The 23456-nt window shown below is 36.9% G+C and overlaps 1 protein-coding gene across 1 annotated transcript in view; it reads left to right on the top strand.

Annotated features, from left to right (window-relative positions):
• The window catches only part of RABL3 (RAB, member of RAS oncogene family like 3), a 34549-nt gene that overhangs the window by 9069 nt on the left and 2024 nt on the right, over nucleotides 1–23456 (top strand). The window contains exons 3-6 of the mRNA XM_016199911.2: nucleotides 9937–10066; nucleotides 12898–13012; nucleotides 16329–16479; nucleotides 20503–20574. Of these exons, the coding sequence (XP_016055397.1) occupies nucleotides 9937–10066; nucleotides 12898–13012; nucleotides 16329–16479; nucleotides 20503–20574 (468 nt within the window). The remainder of the gene's footprint in view (nucleotides 1–9936; nucleotides 10067–12897; nucleotides 13013–16328; nucleotides 16480–20502; nucleotides 20575–23456) is intronic.

Raw genomic sequence — 23456 nt, 5'->3', positions numbered from 1 at the left:
TCCTGTAAGTAGGATATAGTTAAACTTTGTTTTGATAAGCAGTCTGACAGTCTTAGTCTTTTAATTTGATTCTTGGACCTTGCCCCCAGATATTCTGTGTCAGAGTTATGCATGATGCCCAAGGATCTGCATTTTAAGAAGCACCTGAGATGATTCTGGTATAGGTGAATAGTATTTTAAGGAATACTGGTTAGGATGTAGAATCAGTCTTCCAAGGAAATATAGAAGTGGTTAATGATAAGATTTGCAGCAGAGGGTTAAGAGTATGAACCTGCTACTGATAGGAAGCTAGTAGGTATTAATAAGGCAAGGGGAGAGGGAAGATAGTACAGATGGATGGCACAAACCTTTAAATAATACAGGGTTTTTTAAATATAAGGGCAGAGGAATAGTGTACTGGAAGTAGCTTTGGAGAGTAAGCCAGGTACTTTTTTTACTTTACAATTCCAAGGTAATTAGAATGAGACAGAGGACAGCATCCATCTGAGAGGGCAGCAGAAGTTGTATGTTCAGAGCAGAGGCTGGCATCAGTTAATACAGTGAAGTTGAAGATTAGAGTAATTTGGAATTTTTTAACCATGGAGTAAGGTTCCAGGAGAAAAGTGGAAAGATTTAGAGGGAGAAAACAATTGAGGGTTAATTGATGGGTAGGGGAAGCAGAAAGCAGTTTGGGGATGAGAATATGAAACACCAATTAAGGCCCAAAATGTGTGGTAACTGAGGATAACGGGGATGTAAAATGCCTTGAGTTAGCTGGTGGCAAAATTTCCAAAAGAAACTGTCCTAACAGTCCACTGTATATGAAGGTGGAGACCTGGTTGTGTCTGCCAAGGGGTGGTTCTATGCACATCCCAGAGAGCAGACCAACATAAGATTAGTTTTAGAAGTAACGGTAATAATTCCCTTTGGAAACCATGCTTTTGGAAAAAGTGAAGTTGTAGTTCTCTGAGTTAGCTTATGCTAGACTGCAGATTTTTGAACTATCTCCACAGTTCCAAGGAACACTGGAATACAAATGTCATGTAATGGGACTGATTTTACTGGAATGAGTGTGGTACTGATTGACTCCTTTAAAGCCAGCCTGGCCTGAATTGCATATTGCCAAAGCAACCTTGCTCTTATTACTCTCCATTGTATCTTGGGCCAGTTGTCTCTGTCTTCCATCTTTGAGAATAATGCATTTCTTGAATGACAACATAAGTAAAAAGCATTTTTATATGATAATCTTAAGTTGTCATAGATATGTAGATCCTTTTGACTATTGTTATAATAACGTTACATAATAAAGTTTCTTTCCTCTAGCAAGAATGATTAAATCTGATAAAGCCTTTACCTAAGTAGCTTGGAAGAACACTTTCTTCTTAGCAGCTTTCATATTGTAAGCTGCAATATTATAGCTTCTTTGTTATTGACACCTGCAAAAGGGGATCTCTAGAATCAGTGTAGACCCGTGAATACACTAACAGTTGCCTCATTTAGCTCATTTCACATCTGTTTAGGAGCCAACTAAAAATAGCGGTAATTGTTTAACTTCAAGTACTAGATGAAGCTAATGAGCTTAATGTATGTACTCAGTAATTATTAACATTTTGGATTTAGGGTGTACTGCAGAGGTGTTCATGGCTGAACTGAAGGCAAAAAAGTTCTATTTTGTGGTATTCTTCATTCATTCCTGTCTTCTAATTTTGTTGTACCAAGTCTAATGGGACTAATATAAATGCATGGATACTCTTATTTATGAAAACAAGACTTACAGTCTTAATCTTCTCACAGATTATAAATAAGGAAATTGGTTTGTCATTTCTAGTTCACTTTAATGGGATTTAAACTCTAATTTACACATCGCATACAATGAATATTTATTGGCTTCCTCTGTGGACAGCATAACAATGTGCAGGCACTAGGGAGACATTTTTTTAAAAAGCAGTCTCTATCCTCACCAAGAATATGAGGTGGGATCTAGAAGGTGGAACAAGGTTTATAGATAAAAGTTCTTTAAAATAATAATAATAATGAACAGTGGCTAACACTTTAGCTAGACTAGGCACCTATTTTACATACTAATTAATTTATTCCCACAGCAGCCATTTGAGGTAGTTGCTATTAGTGTCCCTATTTGCCAATGAAGCAGCTGAGGCACAGAGACGTTAAATGACTTGTCCAAAGCAACATTGCTGTAAGTGATGGAGCTGGGATTCAGGCCCAGGCAGTCTAGTCCAAGAGCTTGTGCTATCACTATCCTGTACTGCCTCTTGTTTCAGAACAAGAAAAAAAGTAAGAAAAAGTAGTAAGAAAAAGTATTCCAATGCTATTAAATACAGTAAGCACTAGACTCACGTGGCACTTTAAATTTAAATTAACTAAAATTAAAAATTAAGTTCCTTAGTTGAACTGCTCAGTAGTCACATTACTAGTGGTTACTGTACTGGATATTTTCATCATCAGAGAAAGTCCTTGTATAAACAGAACTTATGTAGAAAATTAGTGTTATAGCAGTTCAAGTAAGAAAGTGAGATGTTTGTGAAGAGTGGAAAGTTATACTGGGCGTTAATGATCGAATGGGTGGCCTGCACAATGGATGAATGGACTATTCCCCAAGAAGAGGGGTGTATATTAGAGGTGAAAGAGAAGAAAATGGTAATAAATTCAGTTCTGGACATGATGAAGGGCAGTATCTGAGTTATCCACCTGAAGCTATCCAGAAAGCATTTGAAAATGAGGTGTTGAAGCTCAAGAGAAAATTCTGAGTTGGAATCATCTGTATGGACATAATCCTGAACCATGAGAGATAAGGTTTTCAAAAGAGAACATTTAGAAAGAAAAGAGTTGATGAAGAACTTTGGGGTATATTTAGAGAGTTGAAGGTGAAAGAGGGGTCAGAGAAAGACTGATCAAAAGGTAGGAAGATAGCCAAGATGATGAAATACAAGAACAAAGAGAAATGAGAAGTTCACGAAGGGAGGATTGATTTTTAGTATGAAATACTATAGAGATATAAGGACTGAAAGAGGAGAAATTGAATTTGGTGATGATGAAGCCAGTGCTGACCAAGGAATGTTAGTGGCAGAAACCAACTGATGTGAGTAGGCAGAGAGGAAATAGAGACAAAGGTTTAAATCAATCTTTCACAGAGTTTCGAGGTTAAGTAAAAGGCCCTGGCTGGTATGGCTCAGTTGGTTGGTCATCATCCCCTGCACGGAGAGGTCACCGGTTCCACTTCCGGTCAGGGCACATGCCCGTGTTGCGGGCTCAGTCCCCAGTAGGGGGAGTGCAGGAGGCAGCCAATCGATGATTCTCTCTCATCGATGTTTCTCTCTCCCTCTAACTTCCTCTTTCTCTCAAGAAAATCAGTAGAAACATATTTTTTAAAAATAGAGGTTAAGTAAAGGAGTGAATGGGGACAGCATAGAAGGGGGAAGTGGAGGGGGTTTTTGTTTTGTTTTTAGGAGGAAATGAGCTTGGCTGAAGGCAAAACAAGATTACTGGAAAGGAGCGGTAATTGGCAGCAACCTCTACACTAGTCATTCATTAATTTGTTCATTCAGTACATATATTGCATACCTGCTGGGTATCAGGCACTGTAAGGAATTGGAAGCACAGGCATACCTCGTTTTATTGTGCTGTGCTATATTGCACTTTACAGATGTTGTGATTTTTGCAAATTGAAGACAAGACACTCCACCAGCAAAAACATTACAACTTGCTTTATTATGACACTCACTTTATTGCGGTGGTCTGAAACAAACCTGCAATATCTCCAAGGTATGCCTGCATAGCAGTGAATGAGACAAATTCATTTCTTGCTCCCTGATGCACTTTCCTAGTTGTTCTTTTCTATCCTTTCTTTTCTCCGAACTCTCTCCTAACACCTCCTACCTTTCTGCTTCTCTTTAATAATAACTCTGCAGACATATATACGAAACCAAACTTATTAGTGTCTATAACGTCCAGTGGTCTTTCTTGATGTGTCTGATTTTCTTTACTAAATTTGTTTTTACTTTTTAAAAGTTACCAGCAACGAACTATTCAAATGAGACAAAACCTTTTGTCCTTAGTCTTGATTTGGTTTCCAATAAAAAGTGGAGAGTTAAGGAAATTAGAAGAACCAAGGCAACAGCAGCATTGAGGAGTATGACTCCTTTTCCCATTTGATGATCAGCACATACTGTTCCTACCTGTTGAGAAATTTTTCCTGTATAACTCTAAAGTCGATAATGACTAAGAATTAAATCCTTGATGATCTACTTAAACATAAAACGCATTGCTTATAGTTTTGCATCTCCCTCCCCCCGCAATCACCCTGTGCTCTTAGTGTAGCACTGAGGAACCACTTATTGTGTCAAGAGCCAAGAGTGATACCTGTTATAATGCCAGGCTTTCCCTTGGAGATCACTCACCCGTATAAAAGATATAATGTTGTAGCTACAAGCCACTGGTTTAAAGTACTTAGGACTCATTCCATTTGAATTAAGTTAAACAGTATTAACTGAACAAGTTGGAAAGGAAGAAGGATACCTTGTCTTCTAATTCTAGAGGGAAACAATGAAAAATGATTAGGGAAGGTATTTTGTCAAACTAGCTCGGGACTGTGCGTAGCCAAAAGGGATCTGGGTGGCAGACTTGGTATATAGCAAAGCTAAGAGGCCATGCTACCTGGAAATTGTATTACATGGTGGCTGTTCTTAGAAGAGTTACAGTCTTTTAAGGGAGGTAACATTAGACACTTGTAATAACTTTAGAGATAAAAGTGGTGTACTGCAATGGTTGCTAAACTTAATTATGTAACAGAATCACCTAGGGAGCTTTCTTTAAATATACAATACAGGTTTTTGATCCCCACCCTAAAAACTTCTGGAGTGGTCCAAGAATCTTATTTTTAACAAGCTTCCTATTAGTTCTGATTTAGTTTGTTCTCAGAACTGTACTTGAGAAGTACTAGTGTTCAGTAAAATAATAAACTGAATATAATAAAACAGAGGATGAGATATCCTAAATTTATTGATTTAAACAAACATAGTCAAGCATCTAATATGTACTAAGTACTATGCTATTTTCTAGGCCTACAAAGATGAATAATACACAGTCCCTGTCCTTATGCTCAGAGTCTAATAGAAGAGATCTTGGCAGATAAATAAGACAGTGTGGTTAGAAATGTTAGGTGCATACTGGATGTTATGGCAGCAAATAGGATTACCTAAACTGCCCTGGTTGGTTTTGGGTCTGGGAGGGAAGGGAGATAGGATCAAGAGAGCTTCAGTAATGTGACTGAGCTTTTTAATAACAGATAACTGATTCCTTATAACATCTTGTATTGTTGTTTCAGTGGTTTTGCTTAGAAATCTTGCTAAAATATGTTTCCTTGGTTTCTTAAACAGAACTCATATTATTTTTGCCATATAGCAAAATAGTGATACTTTTTAACACAGTTTACAGAATTAGTTCCCATTATCCAAAATGGTTCCTGCTGCTATGATTTTTCTGTCCTCTTCGTTGTCAGTCTGATAATTGTCTTCTCTTAATGACAGTTTGGCTGTCTATGGAGTATCTTATTAAACTTTCTCTTAGACAAGGATTTGGGCAAAAAACTTGTGAATAAGTAAGAAGAGTGAAGCATTCTGTTAAATACAGTATGTGAGTTTTAGTGCATTTTATGACATCTATTTTAACTACGGAGCTATCTTGTTTTTTATTATTTCAAAGCCACATAGCACACATAATACAGCGCCTTCATTCTGTAGACAAAGAAACTGAGGCTCAAAGATATCAGGGATAATTAGTGGCAGTCAAGGAATATAATCTAGGCCGCCTGATACCAGAATAGTTCCATTCTATAAAATCAGCAGTTCTTATCTAGGAGTTACAGCAAAATCATTTAGAGAATTGTTCACATATGCATGCCTAGGATTGAACCCCAAATATTCTTATTAAGTCTGCCATGTATATTTCTTTTCTTTTTTAAAGGACTTTTTTTCTCTTTTTAAAAGTGTGCTTTACATTGTGAAAAGATTTCTCCCATCTAGGTAATTAACACATCCATCACTTCACTTTTTTTTTTACTTTTTTTTTTTGGTGAGAACATTTAACTTCTACTCTTCTAGCATATTCCAATTATGTAATACAGTGTTATCAACTCTAGTCACCATGTTATATCCCAGGCCCTCAAACCTTATTCATCTTTAGCCGAAAGTTTATGCCTTTTTACCAACCTCTCCCTATTTCCTCCACTCTCCAGCCGCTGAGAACCACTTTTCTACTCTGTTTCTGTGAATTTGACTTTTATTTAGATTCCACATTTAAGTGACACCATGCAGTATGTGTCTTTCTCTGTCTTGCTTATTTCACTTAGCATAAGTCCCTCAAGGTCCATCCATGTCGCAAAAAAGCAGGATTTCCTTCTTTCTCATGGCTGAATAATATTTCATTGTATGTAATATTGCATTGTATATACACACCACATCTTTATCAATTTATCCGTTGACAGAGACTTGGGTTGTCTCCAAATCTTGGCTATTGTGCATAATGCTACAATAAACATGGGAGTGCAGATATCGTTTTAAGATCCTGTTTTCATTTCCTTTGGGTATATACCCAGAAGTGGGACTGCTGAATCATATGGGAGAAAAGTTTTTAATTTTTTGAGGACTCTTCATACTGTTTTCAATAGTGTCTGCACTAATTTACATACTAACAGTGCACAGTGGTTCCCTTTTCTTTATATCCTTACCAACACAGTTTTCTCTTGTCTTTTTTATTACAGCCATTCTAACAGGTATGAGGTGACATCTCAGTGTGGTTTTGATTTTCATTTCCCTAATGATTAGTGATATTGAGCACCCTTTCATGTACCTGTTGGCCATTTGTATGTCTTTTGGGGAAAATGTCTATTCAGTTCCTCTGTCCATTTTTTCATTGGATTGTTTTGTGAGGTCTTTGTTTTGCTATTGAGCTGTGTGAATTTTTTCTATATTTGTATATTAAAACCTAATCAGATATATGATTTGCAAATATTTTCTTCCATTCTGTAGTTTGCATTTTTATTTTGTTGGTGGTTTCCTTTGCTGTGTAGAAGCTCTTTCATTTGCTGCCCCACATGTTTATTTTTGCTTTTGTTGGCATGTATATTTTTTAAAAAATCTTGGAAGATTCTGATATATACCCCTGAACCACCATACTAAAATCTAGCTCTTAACTTTATTCTAATGGATAAGGTTGCCATATATCAGAATTTGTTTATGAACAGTTTTATAGTACAAGCTTACAGAGTCCAGACCATGAGAAAGGGATTTTACTCTGAGCAAGAAAATCATTGGGGTTTTGGTGGAAGGGTGATATGATCTCACTTGCATTTTAAAAGGATCATTCTAGCTACTGTATGAAAAGCAAATGGTGGGAGGAGGGTGGCGGGGGACCTGTGAGCCCAGCAAGGCTGTAGTAGGAAGGTCCGTTAGGAGATGATTATATTAATTCAAGCAAAGAAATGGATAGAGGCTCTGAGCTGGGTGGTAATAGTGGAGATGGTGAGAAATGAACAGATTTTGGAAATATTTTTAAAGCAAAGGCAATAGGATTTGCTGACAAATCAGATATGCAGTATGAAAAGTTAAGGATAACTATTAAGTTTTTGGCCCGTTAAGTAACTGAAAAGATGAAATTGCCTTTTACTGAGTCAAAACTGGGAGAAGAATAGATTTGGGAGGAAGATCAGGAAATTATTTTTATATATTAAATTTGAGGTATCTGTTAGACATCCAACTTGTAGTCTGGTGGCTTATAGTAGTCTGAAGTTCAAGGAACTTGTCCAGGATGGATAAAAATTTGGAATTCACCAACATAGTGACATTTAAAATCATAAGATTAGCCCCGGCCAGTGTGGCTCAGTTGGTTGAAGGTTGATCTGTGCACTGAAAGGTTGCAGGTTTGATTTCAGATCAGGGCATATGCCCGTGTTGATGGCTTGATCCCCGGTCTGGGGTGTGCAGGAGGCAGCCGATAGATATTTCGCTTTCACATCGATGTTTATCTCTTTCCCTCTCCCTTCCTCTCTCTCTAAAAATCAATAAAAAATAAAATAAAATATCTTAAGACACTACAACAATTGAAGAATAGAGTAAGGACAACCCAAATGGAGACTGAAAAGGATTAGACAGTGAGGTAGGAAGAAAACCAGGAGAGTGTGATGTCCTGGAAGCTAAGTGAAGACTATATTGCAAGGCAGAGGCGTGATTAGTTGTGTCAAGTGGTAGAGTAAGATGAGAACTGTTCATTGATCACTGAATTTAGCAATGTGGAAGTCCGTGGTGACCCTGATATAAGGAATAGTTAAGTGGGGTAATTGGGGCAAAAGTGTGACAGGAATGAGTTCAAAAGAGAATGTAAGGAAAAGAATTAGACACAGTTGAGAAAAGACTCAAAAGTCCTCTGGAGTGCTTTCAGAACAGAAAAACCCAAAGCACTAATTCAAAAGAATATATGCACCCCTATGTTCATTGCAGTTTTATTTACAATAGCCAAGATTTGGAAGCAGCCCACGTGTCCATCAGTAGATGAGTGGATAAAAAAGCTGTGGGACATTTACACAATGGAATACTACTCAGCTATAAAAAGGAAGGAAATCTTACCTTTTGCAACAGCGTGGATGGACCTGGAGAGAATTATGCTAAGTGAAATAAGCCAGTCAAAGAAAGACAAATACCATATGACTTCACTTATATGTGGAATCTAATGAACAAAATAAACAAACAAACAAAAGAAAAACAGACTCATAGATACAGAGAACAGACTGATAGCTTTCAGAGGGGAGGGAGCTTGGGGGGCTGGGTGAGAAAGATGAAGGGTATTAAGCAAAAAACGACTCATAGACACAGACAACAGCATGGTGATTGCAAGAGGGAAAGGGGATGGGGGAGGTAGAAGAGGGTAAAGGGGGGGATAAATGGTGATGAAAGGGACAACTTTGGATGATGGACACACAAAACAATAAAAATAAATAAACTAATTAATTAATATAATTGAAGGAACAGAAGCAGCATGGTAGCTTGAGGAAGTACACAGTATTTTTTTTTTTCCTAAGAAAAAATTATGGCACGTTTATACGCTGGTGAGAATTGTCCAACTGAGAGGGGAAAATTGGATGATAAGAGAGAGAGAATCCACATCTTTGATAAGAAAAGGAGATGGGATCTCATGCACAGGAGGCTGGTATTCAGCATTAGAGACACAGACAGCCTATCTCTAATAGCTGGAGGGAAAGTAGATTTTGCAGGGACAAATGCAGGGAGGTGGGTAGATATGGGAACAACAGGTTGTAGAAGTTCGCTTCTGACTGTTTCTGTCACAGGAAGCAAGGTCATTAGCTGTGTTTGAGGACAAGGGAGAGATACTATATTGGAAATTTGGAAAAAAAGAGAAAGTATGAAATAGTTATCTAGGAGAGAAAAAGAGGAAATGAACTATGCAACTGACTAAAAGAGGGCTCCACGGGTACACTTGAATTTAAAATTAATCCAGTCAACATGAATGTGTATTTTCGAGCTTCACATTCAGCTAGCTGAGTTGTAGACATGGAAATCAGGGGAAAGGTGGATATAATTAAGGTTGGAATTTTGTCAGGTGAATACAGTGTGAGAGAGGGGCAGAGGAGTGACTAGAAAGACAAAGCATGGAATTTATGCTTAGTTGGGAAGGCAGGATTTGGAAGTGGAAGGGAGAGCTGTGAAAGGTGTGAGGATCAATTAACTACATACAGAGTCCTGTGAGGTCAAAGATTATTAGAGTTGGAGTTTTAGAGGGAGGAAACTTGAAAGATAGCAGGTGATGATCAGAGTCAGAGGGTGACATGCTAATATGCAGTGTCCAGTGCTTTAAACTGGAATGAGGGTGCTTATCAGTTTCCTAAGTGGCTATAATAATTATTTTGATGGATTGATTTTTTTTTAGGTACATGACTACAAAGAAGGAACCCCAGAAGAGAAGACCTACTATATAGAATTATGGGATGTTGGAGGCTCTGTGGGCAGTGCCAGCAGCGTGAAAAGCACAAGAGCAGTATTTTACAACTCTATAAATGGTAAAGCATTTTTATTTCTACCATGTATTAATGGTCCAAGAGTACAGATCACCTGATATGAAATGCTATGGGTTGCTGGACTCATCTTAATTTAAGAAAGACTTAATTACTTACAACTTTTAATTTAAATCTGCATATCACAGTCCAGTTTGTGTTTCTAGATTCTAGCCATGTAATTCAGAACATGAAATATTTACTCTGTCATAGTGTTTCTATTTATATTATTGTTATAAACTAAATATTGAGAAATAAAATTGTATTTTGGGTATTTGACATAAAACATGGAACTTTCAAAACACTGTCCCCTGAAAGTGCTATTTCTCCAGTGAATTGGGTAAATACCATACAACTATTAAGAATCCTGTAGTCTAAGCCAGAGGTCACAGAGATACAAAGATTCCTTTCATCTGCCCCTTAGAGAAAGTCCTATGTAATTAATTATAAAGAGATTCCTAAGGGTGTTTTTAGGGTTGCAAAATTTTCCTTCAGTTATAGAGATTCAAATACCTGGATCAGCTGGGGTAGCTCAATGGTTGAGCATCAACCCATGAACCAAGAGGCCACTGGGTTGATTCCCTGTCAGGGCACATGCCCAGGTTGTGGGCTTAATACCAGTAGGGGGCGTGCAGGAGGCAGCCGATCAATGTTTCTCTCTCACACTGATGTTTCTCCCTTTCTCTCCCTTCCTCTCTCTTTAAAAAAAAAAAAAAATCAATGAAAACACATCCTTGGATGAGGATTTTTTTTTTTTTAAATCCCTGTTACATAAACAAATGTTTTATGTTTTGTTATTCTAGCTCTGGAACATTTCTCTTGGTAGAAGCTCTCAAGGTTCCATCTACCATCCTTAGTGTCCTAAGAAACAGAGCATAAGGATCACTCCATTCAAATGCACAGTCTTTATTCTTAGCAATAACATTCTTCCCTCAATACCCTACCTTCTTCCCACCGTGATGAACTAGTCTGGTAATCAATCCCCAAAGGAACCCTCTAAAGTGTGTCTCCACCTCTCTCTCTTTTATGATTAGAACATATGCTGCTCAGCTGTCACCCTGATTTCACCCTCTGGGCCCCAGCCTGACCCTCGTAGCTCCTACAGACAGGAACTCTCATCCCGAGGGGGAGGGAGGGAATGAGGAAAAGGGCACTCAAATGCCTTTAGAAGTTCCAAAGTCTTCAATGGAGATCTTTAGAAAATGAACTCCTCCCCGCCCATCCAATAGCTCACCTAGGCCTTTGTAATCCTTTCACTTTCCCAACCAAAAGTTTCACCCATAGTTTTATGATATTTATACCTGGAAAATAGGGAGAGGAGAAAATATCTGCCACTCCTGTGCCCTAAAGTGAGACTTTATTCTACTTTTCCTCAATGCTTTACTGTCAAATTAGCCAAGTTCAAATTCTGGCTACCCCACTTACCGTGTGACCTAGGGCAAATTATTCAACCTCTCTGAGCCTCAGTTTCCACATGCGTAAAATAAAGATAATTCTTCCCCATAGGACTGTTCTGAAAATCACATAGATAACACATGTAAAACATAACATGTAGCATGTAAGTGGTGAATAAGTGTTAGCTACATTATTTAATGGTAGCTCTTTATTCCTTTTTTAAAATGTGTCCTCAGCGATGTGTCCCTGATGCCTAATAGAACACCTCATTGAGGAGCGTAGAGTGAGTGCAGTTGGATATGGGGACAACTGTCAGATCTGTTCATTCCAGATGCCGGGAGAGAGAACAGATTTATCTGAACCACCTTAAACAAGTTAGGCATGACATGCACAAGCCTCTTCATTGCACAAATGTCTAAACACTAGAGGAGCCAAACAATTCTAACTCTTCTGCCCTTTTTCAAACTGGCACCGTGAAGACGGAGGATTCCTCAGTTTTATGGCTTCTTTTCACAGTGGAATCTGGATAGTACAAAAGGGGTGGGGCTTGAAAACCTATAGTCTTTTGACCTCAAGATATCTTAAATTTCACTAGGCGTTAAAGCTTTTCCCTTTTTGTCTATAGCTTAGCGTAATAATTGCCTGCTTTGCCTTTCTGTCTAGGATCTTAACTGATTCTGTTTTGTTGTATTTCCGAGCATCATTACATTTTATTATTTTTCTCACTCTTTCAAAAGTCCATCTGTTTTCTACTATTCATATCTCCTGACTGTCTTTTCCTGTCCCCTTCTAGTGGCACATTTATTTTGCTCTTTTAACTAAATCTCTCAAGAACTAAAAAATTAGACTTTTGAGCTGATTAGGCAGGCCCAGGTAATCTACAGGAAAACATTTTTTTCAGGTAAAGAATAACAATTGTATCGAGTTAAATTAATACTGTTTTAATATATTTTATCATTTAATATTTTTAGTGAGAATAAGTAATATGTGTATGTATGATGTCTATGATAGTACTATGCAGAGTGCAAAAACAATTAGCGTTTTGAGTATGTATAATTTCTTATATACTTGAAGTAGTTTTGATTCTTTTTATTGATGAGGTGGTTCTGCACTTAGGACAAGGCAGAGTAGGCACATGGAGTGTTGAGTGAAGAAAAAAAAGAAAAGACACTCTAAAAGTTTAATGACATTTTTGTCAGTCCTTATAGAATTTTTAAAAGTTAGACTGACAAAGAAAATGTGGTAATTTTTCTTACAAATAATTATTTGTAAGAATTTATAGAGGAAATTTTAAAATAATTGTGTCTGAGTTTGTTAGTCACACTAGAATGCTATGTTCACTAAGGAACTTAATGCTTGTTATTTACTAAGTCTCATTTTGCCAATTCTAAAGTGAAGAAGGATCGTTACTGTATTGACTTTATTTTCTCTGATTGTTTCAGGTATTATTTTAGTACATGACTTAACAAATAAGAAGTCATCCCAAAACTTGTATCGTTGGTCATTAGAAGCTCTCAACAAGGATTTGGTGCCAACTGGAGTCTTGGTAACAAATGGGTAAGCCCAGATTACTTCACAATTGGTTTGAAATGTTATAGCAATCACAAGAATGCACCCTCCAGAATAACACTTTGTAAGGTGTTTGATTTGCAAATATTTTCTCCCAGTCTGTAGATTGCCGTTTCATTCTTCTAACAGTGTCTTTCACAAAGCAATAGTTTTGCATTTTTAAAAAGTCTGATTCCTCAGTTTTTTCTTTTATATATTGTAATTTTTGGTATCATGTCTAAGAACTCTTTACCTAACCTGGAACATGCAGGTTTTCTCTTGTTTTCTTCTAGAAGTTTTATAGTTTTAGGTTTACTTTTAGATCTGCTCCTTTTTGAGTTACTTATAATGTGAGAGGTTTTAGTTGAGGGTGACATTTGCATATAAATGTCCAATTGTTCCAACACCATTTATTGGCAAGATTAGTCTTTCTCCATTGAATTGCTTTTACTCTTTTGCCAAGAATCAGCTGACCATACTTACATAGGTCTATTTCTAGACTTCCTAAGTCTGTTCCATTGACCTGCATGCCTGTCCCTTCACCAATTACAGTCTTGATGACTATAGCATTATACTAGGTCTTAAAATTAGGTAGTGTGATTCCTTTCACTTTATTCCTTTTCAAAATTATTTAGCTAGTCTAGTTTGCCTCTCCATATAAAACTGAAATCAGCTTGTCTATATTGACAACAATTACACTTAGATTTTTATTGGAATTGTAATAAACCTATAGATTAAATCAGGGAGAATTTTTATTGCCTCTTCTAATTCACGAACACAGATGTTTTGCTTCATTGATGTTTTGAAGCAAATCCTAGACATGATATCATTTCATCTATATATACAATACTGCAATGTGTAACTTTAAAGATTAATAACTTTTTGAACATGCCCGGCCAGCATGGCTCAGTGGTTGAACATCGACCTAGGATCCAGGACATCACGGTTCGATTCCCGGTCAGGGCACATGCCTGGGTTGCGGGCTCAATCCCCAGTCAGGGGGCATGCAGGAGACAGCTGATCAAGGACTCTCTCATCACTGATGTTTCTATCTCTCCCTCTCCCTCTCTCTGAAATCAATAAAGATATATTTTTTTTAAAAAGAACTTTTTGAACATAACCAAAATGTAATTGTCATACTTAAAATTAACAATAATTGTTTAATATAGAATATTATTTTAATTTCCCCAAATATCTCATAAATGCTAGTTTATTCATATCTGTATCTAAATAAAGTCCACTCATTATATTTTATTTCTTTTCATCTTCTCCTTCCTTTTTTTATTTTTATTTTTTATCCTCTAGCAGTTTATTTATGAAAAAATGATGGCTTATTTGTCCTGTGGAGTTTCCCGTATTCTGGATTTTGTTGAGTGTATGCCTGTAGTGTCTGTTAAATTTGTTTCTCTGAATCCTAGGTATTCTCTAAAATGGTACTTAAATATAGTGGTCTGAAAGATGCAATTTTTTGTTTTTCGTTTTTTCCAAAGTCATATTGGATGTAAGATTTAATAAAAGAGGAGAAAAGGAAAGCTAAAAAGACATATAAGGGAACAAATTAAATGAATATTGTAACACATATTGTTATGTTACATATATAATACATATGTTAATGTGTAAAACTTGCAGCACATATATTACATATGTAATACATATATATGTTGATGTGCAAGAGATTATGCAAGACTACAAGTAACAGAAATATATCTGTATCAAAAATGATGTTTGATAAACTATATACAAAAATTTGTATGTGAGCCAGAGTTAGCGAGCATAGAAAAAGGAAAGTTCTGCCCGGCCAGGCGTGGCTCAGCGGTTGAGCGTCGACCTAGGATCCAGGCGATTGGGGTTCGATTCCCGGTCAGGGCACATGCCCGGGTTGCGGGCCCAATCAATGATTCTCTCATCATTGATGTTTCTATCTCTCTCTCCCTCTCCTTTCCTCTCTGAAATCAATAAAGATATATTAAAAAAAAAAAAAGAAAGAAAAAGGAAAGTTCTAAAGAAGGACACTCTCAATGCTTTAGTCTCTAATAAAACAGATTTCAGTTTGGGACAATTTCTCCTAAATCAGGATTGATGTTGACCAAAAGATCAAGGGCCTTAAACTCAAGCTATTATTGGCTTTGATGCAATAAATAGAATGATAATATTTTTATGAAATGGGAGGTTACATAGTTCAAAGCAATTGTGTTCCGAGGCTGAACAGTAACTGAGGTTCTGCAAGATTATTGTGAAAGACAAAAAGATTTGATAATTTTGTACACACACACACCCAATTTAGATCAGAGAGAAAGGAAAGTAATATCAAAGGAAGAAAAACAGCTATGTTCAACTTGGTTGTATTGATTGGATTATGCAATATTGATTTACTGTCATAAGGTGTTCGAAACCAGATTTTGCTGACTGTAGTAAATTGAGCTTATGTCAGAAATCCAAACCTTTTATTTATCATATGTGAATAGAATTTAAGTTAATTCAGCACCTTTGGGCTCTGTGGTCCTTTTAGTAATAGAAGGAATACCACTCTATCCTTTGGGTAGAAATAGAAAAAAAGAATTGTAATGGCCAGTGACCCTAAGGGACTTGTATTGCCTGTCCTCTGTCTCCCTGTCATCTGTCTCCCACAGCTCTGGTATCAGGACAAACAACTATTTGTTACTTAATTCTTTCCTCTTACTCTTCATTTTGTGGTTTAACTGTTTCTTTCCCTTTCCATGTGTTGAATCCATCTTTCCCTAGGCTATAGCATCATCTATGGTTAATTTATTCTGGCCTTCTGCATCCCTATTTCCTGTTTTCCTTAAGCAATCTATTTTTCTTTATTATTCAGAGACAGAAATGTGTGTGGTAGTATAGAGCTTATGCATAGCCATGCAGGTACCCAAGAGCTTGTCATTTCCCCCTCTGACACAGGTTTGAGTGCCATGCTAGGTTCCAGGGTTTTCTCCCCATTGAGGTTTGAATCCACTCTCTGCATCTATACACAAAAATTCCCGAGCCTTAGAAGACAGAGCTTTGGGAGACGTCAACTCAGCCTATCTTGGTATACCTGGTGGGCATTCAGTTATTCAAGTAGCCTATAAACACTCATGGGGACAAATTTTGAGTAGTTAGTTGAATAGTGGGAATTCTGTAAGTGGTGAGGATGGATTGTTAAATAAACAAGTAGATGGAAGAAATCAAGAGAAAAGTAGGTTTAGAGGTGATGGATGAGCAAGAGTCAGTGAATTATCAGTAAAATAGTATAAGCTAATTGCATTTAAATACTGCACATTTACATGAAAAAGGTAAATTCTATTCACCTCTTCATTATTTATCACAGGGATTATGACCGGGAACACTTTGCTGATAACCAAATCCCACTGTTGGTAATAGGAACTAAACTGGACCAGATTCACGAAACCAAGCGCCATGAAGTTTTAACTAGGACTGCTTTCCTGGCTGAGGATTTCAATGCAGAAGAGATTAATTTGGTGTGTATTTTTACTAATGCATGTTTGTGTTATTATCAGTTGAAAGCAAAACCAAAGACTTCACAAGTCACATAGTCTCACAAAAGAAGCTTTATACTTGAAATCAGGCTATTTTGGTTCTACTCCAAAATACGGTGAAAACTGGAATCAGCATAGACTGTCAGATGGGCACAGTCACTTCAGCCTCCTTGTATGCTGATGGGTTGGAATGTTTAAACTTTGTTCTATGAATAATGTAAAAATCATGCACTTTTTCTAAAAAGATTTTTTAAAACCACACCAAAATCACCCGGCTGGGCATGGCTCAGCGGTTGAGCGTCTACCTAGGATCCAGGCGATCGGGGTTCGATTCCCGGTCAGGGCACATGCCCGGGTTGTGGGCTCGATCAATGACTCTCTCATCATTGATGTCTCTCTCTCTCTCTCCCTCTCCTTTCCTCTCTCTGAAATCAATAAAGATATATTTTAAAAAAAACAAAAAAAACCCACACCAAAATCAAAATAAGTAAACTAAGGTGACAAAGAAAGGTTACTGATACTGTACCTTGATTATTCTTGCTTTAGGATGGCGTCTTAGCTTCTCAAATTACAGAATTTACCTTAAAAGACAAACAACTAGACTATGAAAAAATTACAGACTATAAGCTAGAAGTGCTTCATAGGCATTAGATTATATACTCTTATGTGTATATAGAGGATTGAATCCCTTCCTGAGGTTATTTAGCTCAATTGGAACTTGGTGCTAAAAAGGCTAAGAAAAGTGCTCATATAAACTAGTTAGTGTTGCCCACAGAAGGATGTGTCATTGCTCACAAGTAGGATTTGGGCACACATACAGGGCACTGGCATTCAGACATGTGGTGGTCGTGGTGGTTTAATAATACCAGTTGCTACCATTTATTGAGCATTTATGTGCTGAGCACTGTTCTGGTTATTTACGTACATTATCCCACATGCATCATCTCCACATCATCCCTATAAGGTAGGCATTATTATTACCCCCATTTTAAAGATGAATACTAGTAGCAGAGAGAGGTAACTAGGACAAGGTTACACAGGTCAAAACAGGCACTCTGACTGCAGAGCCTGTGCTGTACAATTAAGCTGTTTTCTACTTAATTATCCTACAACTAACATTTAGAATCTTGGAGCTGAAAGAACTCTTAGAAATACCTACATTAACAGTTACCCAAACCTGACTGCATATTCATATTACCAACAAACAGTACCTGTGAATTTTTTTTAATAACTGCCCCACAGCAGGAGCTTTTTATTCATAAGGTCTGGCAGGAGGACTGGGACTCTGATTTTAACAAATGACTCCGGTGATTCTGATGTCCTTACTCTGAGAATCAACATTTGTGAACACTGCTTGGCTCAACCCCATCTCTACCCCCACAATTGAGTCAGCTTCTGTCTGCCCTTCCATTGTTTGTCACATTCTCCTTTGCCCTGCAGGTGCCTTATTTTTCTCAGCTGCCACCATGGAATATTCATCGTTAAGTGCCCCGAGTGGTCAGCACTGGGCCATGATGTCCCAGATGATTCTGCTACTTGGAATATATAATATCCCTGTTGAAAAGATGTTGAGGTTACTTCATTTGAACATTATTTCCAAAGTGTAATTTACCATTAAATATACTTAATTTGTTCCATTAATTACTTTCAGTGTGTTTTGGGATGTATCTGTTTTTCATGGCTAGATGTATGATTTTCCTACTTTACTTGCAAAGTCAGGGCCAGTTAACAGGATGTAAAGGTAGTCAGATGGTGATACTTTGGCACATCCAGTCTCCCCAGAGTTCACGCACAACATACTTTTGGCCTTTTATCCATGTATGATTTCAAGGATACAGCAGAAACCACCAGAGGGGTCTTGACTATGGAAGGAACTTAAAATGAGGAGAAAAATTGTATGAGTTTCAAAAAGAGATAGTCAAAAGACTCAGCAAATAAACATAAATCCTCAAATAATAAGCTAGTCTAACAGTATTAGTGCTAGCATCTTTGGTTACTGTATGTATACATCAAAGAAGGAATCAGAGTTATATTGTGCCTGAAACAAGGCAAAGTGTTTAAATTACAAAGAGGGAGAAGATTACTTATTTTTTTAATCCTATTAGGCTGATTGCATCTAGTACAAGCTTTTCTGTTATGCATTTATTTCAAAGTGGTCATAATAAAGCATCTTCCCTAGTTATTATTAGTCCTTTCTCAAGCTTAAACAGCTATTTAGAGCTATCAATCTTCAGGCTTTGCCCTCGGCCATGACTAATAACAGATGGCTCAGCCCTAAAATTCTTATCCTAAAATCACGGAGTTTCTTTAGCCTGGTCAAGCTGAAATTGTGTGGCCTTAGAATTAAGTTTTTGGGAGGTTTTGTTTATTTGTTTGCTGCTTGGTTTATTTTTTATATTTAGTACTTTAGCTCTTTTTGGAATCATCTCTGAAGTCTTTTGATATACTCATGACTATGTAATCAGTATCCATTTTGTAAAACATCTAACATAGGTCCGTCTAAGGTTTGTCTCTTACATGCCCCGACTGCTGTATAAATGTGTTCAAACATTACAAAAGTTTGCATGACGATATTTCGGTCTATTAATCCATATATGGAATTATCTTTTATATTAGGTGCTTTGTGTCTGAAAATTCAGTCTGATAGCATTTTCTTGGAATGAAAAGAGAAGGGAACTAATATTTTAGTACCTGCTATGTGCCAGACATGCATTATCTCATTTAATTTTCACAAAAAATCCTATGGGACAAGTTTTGTTATCCCCATTTCATAAAAGAGCTCCACTTTAAAGATTTAGTAACCTAACCGATGTCACACAATCTAGAAATGTTGTGACAGATATTCAGATTCAGAGCTTGCTTGCTTCTAGTATTCTGTGATCTTTCAAAAAGTTTGTTGTAGTCTCTCTTTTTTTGTGGTTTTAAAAATGTATTACAGATTCTAGCCAAAATTAAAAATGTGAGCCTCAAAGTGTTATATATGTATAAAAGAAGTGACTGTTTCAGAATTTACTGGAAAGGAATTGTGGGCTTAGAGATTACAAATCAATAAATGCAACACCAATAATTTCAGAATTTCCCAAGGGACATGACCTGAAAGACAAATACCATTCTCGCAAAGGAGCCTACATGATATCCTCATAGTTTGGTCTTATGTGCCATTTGAGGTAAAAAATCAAAGTATTCTGTCTCTTAAGGTGGCAAGTCAGTAATGACAAGCAAAGGCATCACAACACTGGAATTTCAATAAAAGGATAGTAAGCCTTTAAGATTTTTAATAGTCATTATAATGATTTAATGTTCCGGATTGTTTTGTCTTATTTGGGCCCCATTTTCCCCCGATTTTTAAAAATCCTATTTAATAGTAATATATCTATTGTTAATTATTGTTTATTTAACTATTTAATAATAAAGCCGAATGATATTTAATAATTCATTGTTTATTATCAAAAATATATCTGTTGTTTGTTATTATCTTTATGGCCCACCAAGAGATGTATTATTTACCTTGTATTCAGTGAGCGGGAGATCCCTGGCAACTGTTCTGTTTGTTCTTTGCTTCCCTTAACTCCTTATTTTCATTTTTCCTACTATTTGTATGAACTGCATAGAACTTAGTTGTGCACTGGTAAGTAACTAGTGTTAAAAAGTGAAATGTTGACTTTTTGATGACTTCTGCTTTTCAGGGTAAATGTCAGTAGGCCACCTGATCAGTATCTTGGTTTTATTAATCAGATATTAGCAACCCTGTCTTCCTTTATGAATTTGGTGATGAGCACATTGGTTCCAGTGTCCTCTACAGTTGCTTAAATAACAAAAAATGGCCTTATCTTCCTTTAGCACTTTCCCCTTTGCTTTGTGCATCATAATTTGAAAATTATGTGAATATTTTATGAGTATTATGCCTAATGTTTTACTATAGAAATGTGCGACAGGAACAGTGATAACTAACAAAGAGCTATGCTCCCTAACTTTTAATTGTAGGTCTTACGTTTTATCTTCTAGGATTGCACAAATCCACGGTACTTAGCAGCTGGTTCTTCCAACGCTGTCAAGCTCAGTAGGTTTTTTGATAAGGTAATGGCCTCAATTAAGTTATTTTTAAACTTAATTTATATATTACGAAAACTTAACTCTTTTGTAGAATACTTTGTCCTTTTATGCCTTCATCCCAAACGTCACAAGCTGAATAATACTTGTTTTGATCTCTCTTATCTGTTGGTATAATTGCTCAAGGCCTGCTGACGTATTTATTCTATCAGCAGTGTTCTCTAAGCAAAGGATGAAAGCTACTGGATTTAAATTTAAAAAAAAAAAAAACCTAATTCCCCTTCTTTAAACAATTTATATTTCCGTATTTTCTATCTCTTTTTGTATTTAAGCCCTACAAAAGGCAATAAACTGAGGAGATTCTACTTAGTTAAAGCCCTGAGTTCTTTTTGCTCTCCCAGCTATTAATAGTTTTTACTATTACTTTTAAGGTAATGTCATCATCTTGATCCCCTATTGTTTCCCTATCAGAAACCTTTGCATTCCAGTTCTTGACTTTTGCTAGCATCATCTTATTGTAGAATGAAAATGTAGAATGACTCAGCATGCTAATAAATTGGAGCACTGTTTGTTTTTCCTTTACAAGGCCATACAGCTGCATTGCACATAGTATTGACCAAGTTTAAGTTGCTTGCCCAATGCTGACATTGTGTATAAAGTAAAATAGTATTTCTGTATGTGTTATTGAAAAAGATTAATTTCTTTATTATATTTCCTTCTAAGTGTAATCTTCCAAGAAACATTTCTCTCATAGGTCTTCTTTATGAATCATTTTTCTTTTAGCAATTTAGAGATCTAATATTTGGCCCTTTATCCAATATGTCAGCAGAAGATAAAGCCCCACACCCCTCCCTATTTAATATGAGATCACTGGGAAATTTTTGCTTCATTGCAGAACTTTCCAAATGGTATTTCTCAAATAGGGTACAGCTGTGCTGAGATATTGATCCCCTCCTTTCTCCGAGCAGCCAGAGCCCCTCAGGCTGGGTGATTGGCAACCTCTTCCATTTACCCCAGTGTGCTGTACAAATATTAACATTTTCTAAATGGGATGCACTGCAAGGAACCACATTTTCTGTCTACATTGTTTTCAAACTTAAAATGTAAGAACTTTCATTTGGTTTAGATTCCTGATCTCATCTGATACAAAATGCTATCCCCTAAGAGCAACATCTTATAGATCTGTGTCTGACATGGAAAGATCCCACAATATACTGTTTACATTTTTAAGTAATTTAATAATTTTGGAATTGAAATATTAAATGTAGTAAGTTATATCCGAGAGAAACAATGGGTTATAGACTAGTGCGACCCAAGTTGTCTGTCAAGGCTTTATTCTAAAAAAAATTAGAGAGAACTTGATGGATTTTAAGAAGAAAGCAAGATTTAGTAAGAGGACATTGCAAGTTGAGGGTAGGGAATTATGAGCAAAAGTAAAAAGGTAACTTCTGTCTTCATTGCCTAAATCATAATCAAAGGTATGTAGATTAAGAGGTTGGCCAGACTGAGGTGGTTGCCTGAAACCAAGGGACGTGGCAGCTAAATTTCACCCAGTTTTCTATATATCACATCTGTGAGAATTTTCCCCCCCATTGATTTTAGAGAGAGAGGAAGGGAGAGGGAGCGAGAGAAACGTTGATGTGAAAGAGAAACATCGATTGGTTGTCTCCTGTACGTGCCTACCCAGAGATCGAACCCACAACCTGGGTATGTGCACTGACTAGGAATTGAACTGCAATATTTTGGTGCACAGGACAGTGCTCCAACTGAGCCACACCAGCCAGGGCTGCAAGAATTTAATGTAAAGATTTTTTTTCCAAGAGGGAATCTGACTCCTCCTCCAGTCTGTCTTGGCTAGTAGTAATTCTTCCCCATTCTAGAATGATAGGATTTGATTTTCCTGCCCTGCCCTGGAGAGAGGAAAGAGAATCAGTCCCTTCTTGCTTTCTATAAGACCAAGTATTTTGAGATGTATATTGATCATGAACCAACTTTTCTAACTCTGAGGCCAGTGAATGCAACCTTACCCCCGGGATTCTTGTGGCCAACAGTGACCCAGCCGTAGTCTCTAAGATAGGAAAATTGAGACATTTTGGCTGTCGGGCCAGTGAGAGTAAGCTGACATAGGCCTATAAGAAGGTGCTCAGTGTTTATTCAGAGGAATTTTTATTTTCATAATTCTAGATTCCATTGTCTTAGAGTTAATCTCCAGCTAATCTGTATTCTTATCTGATTTTTTCTTAATCACAACAGCTCTGTGTAAAGAAAACAATACTGCCTCTGCAATCATTGCAGTTTCTCAAGTGCTAGCATAGAATTTAATATTATTTTTAAGTGTTTTTCATCATCTGAAAACGTGGTCCTCCTTAAACTCACCATTTAGGACATGTCGTTTGAGGGCTTCTTTACAATAGTAGTGATAGATTTGTGCAGATACATCCACAGCTTTACTGTGTTTCTCCTACTGACCAAGTACACACAGTTCTGAAACTACTGAATCAAAGGTGCAGATTAGGTCCATAAAAAGAAGCGAATTGACACTTGATGTTGTGTCATCTGTCTCCATTGAGGCCCTGGAGGATTTATCACTGGGTCTGCTGGAGAGATGTGGTGGTTTATTATATTACACAGACTCCTCTTTAAGGAATAGCTGTACTATTAGTAGGCAGGTGCTTTGCTTTCTTCTTATGAATTCTGTTTGGTACCTTTCAGGGCTGACTGCTAGGAAACTTAGAGCCAGATTTCCTGCTATATATACTAAGAATTGCATGGGATCATATGTCAGTCTCTGATTACTTAGTCGTTTTAATTTTTTCATTTATTTTTTTAATCTATTAGTACTTTCTGGAATGAGGCAGGCTCTTAGGAAATACTCCCGTGATCCTGATCCATTAGCACCAGATTCAACT

Source organism: Miniopterus natalensis, chromosome 6 (genome assembly GCF_054644295.1).
Source record: "Miniopterus natalensis isolate mMinNat1 chromosome 6, mMinNat1.hap1, whole genome shotgun sequence".
NCBI classification, from domain to species: domain Eukaryota; kingdom Metazoa; phylum Chordata; class Mammalia; order Chiroptera; family Miniopteridae; genus Miniopterus; species Miniopterus natalensis.
This window is presented reverse-complemented; position numbering and strand designations above follow the sequence as displayed.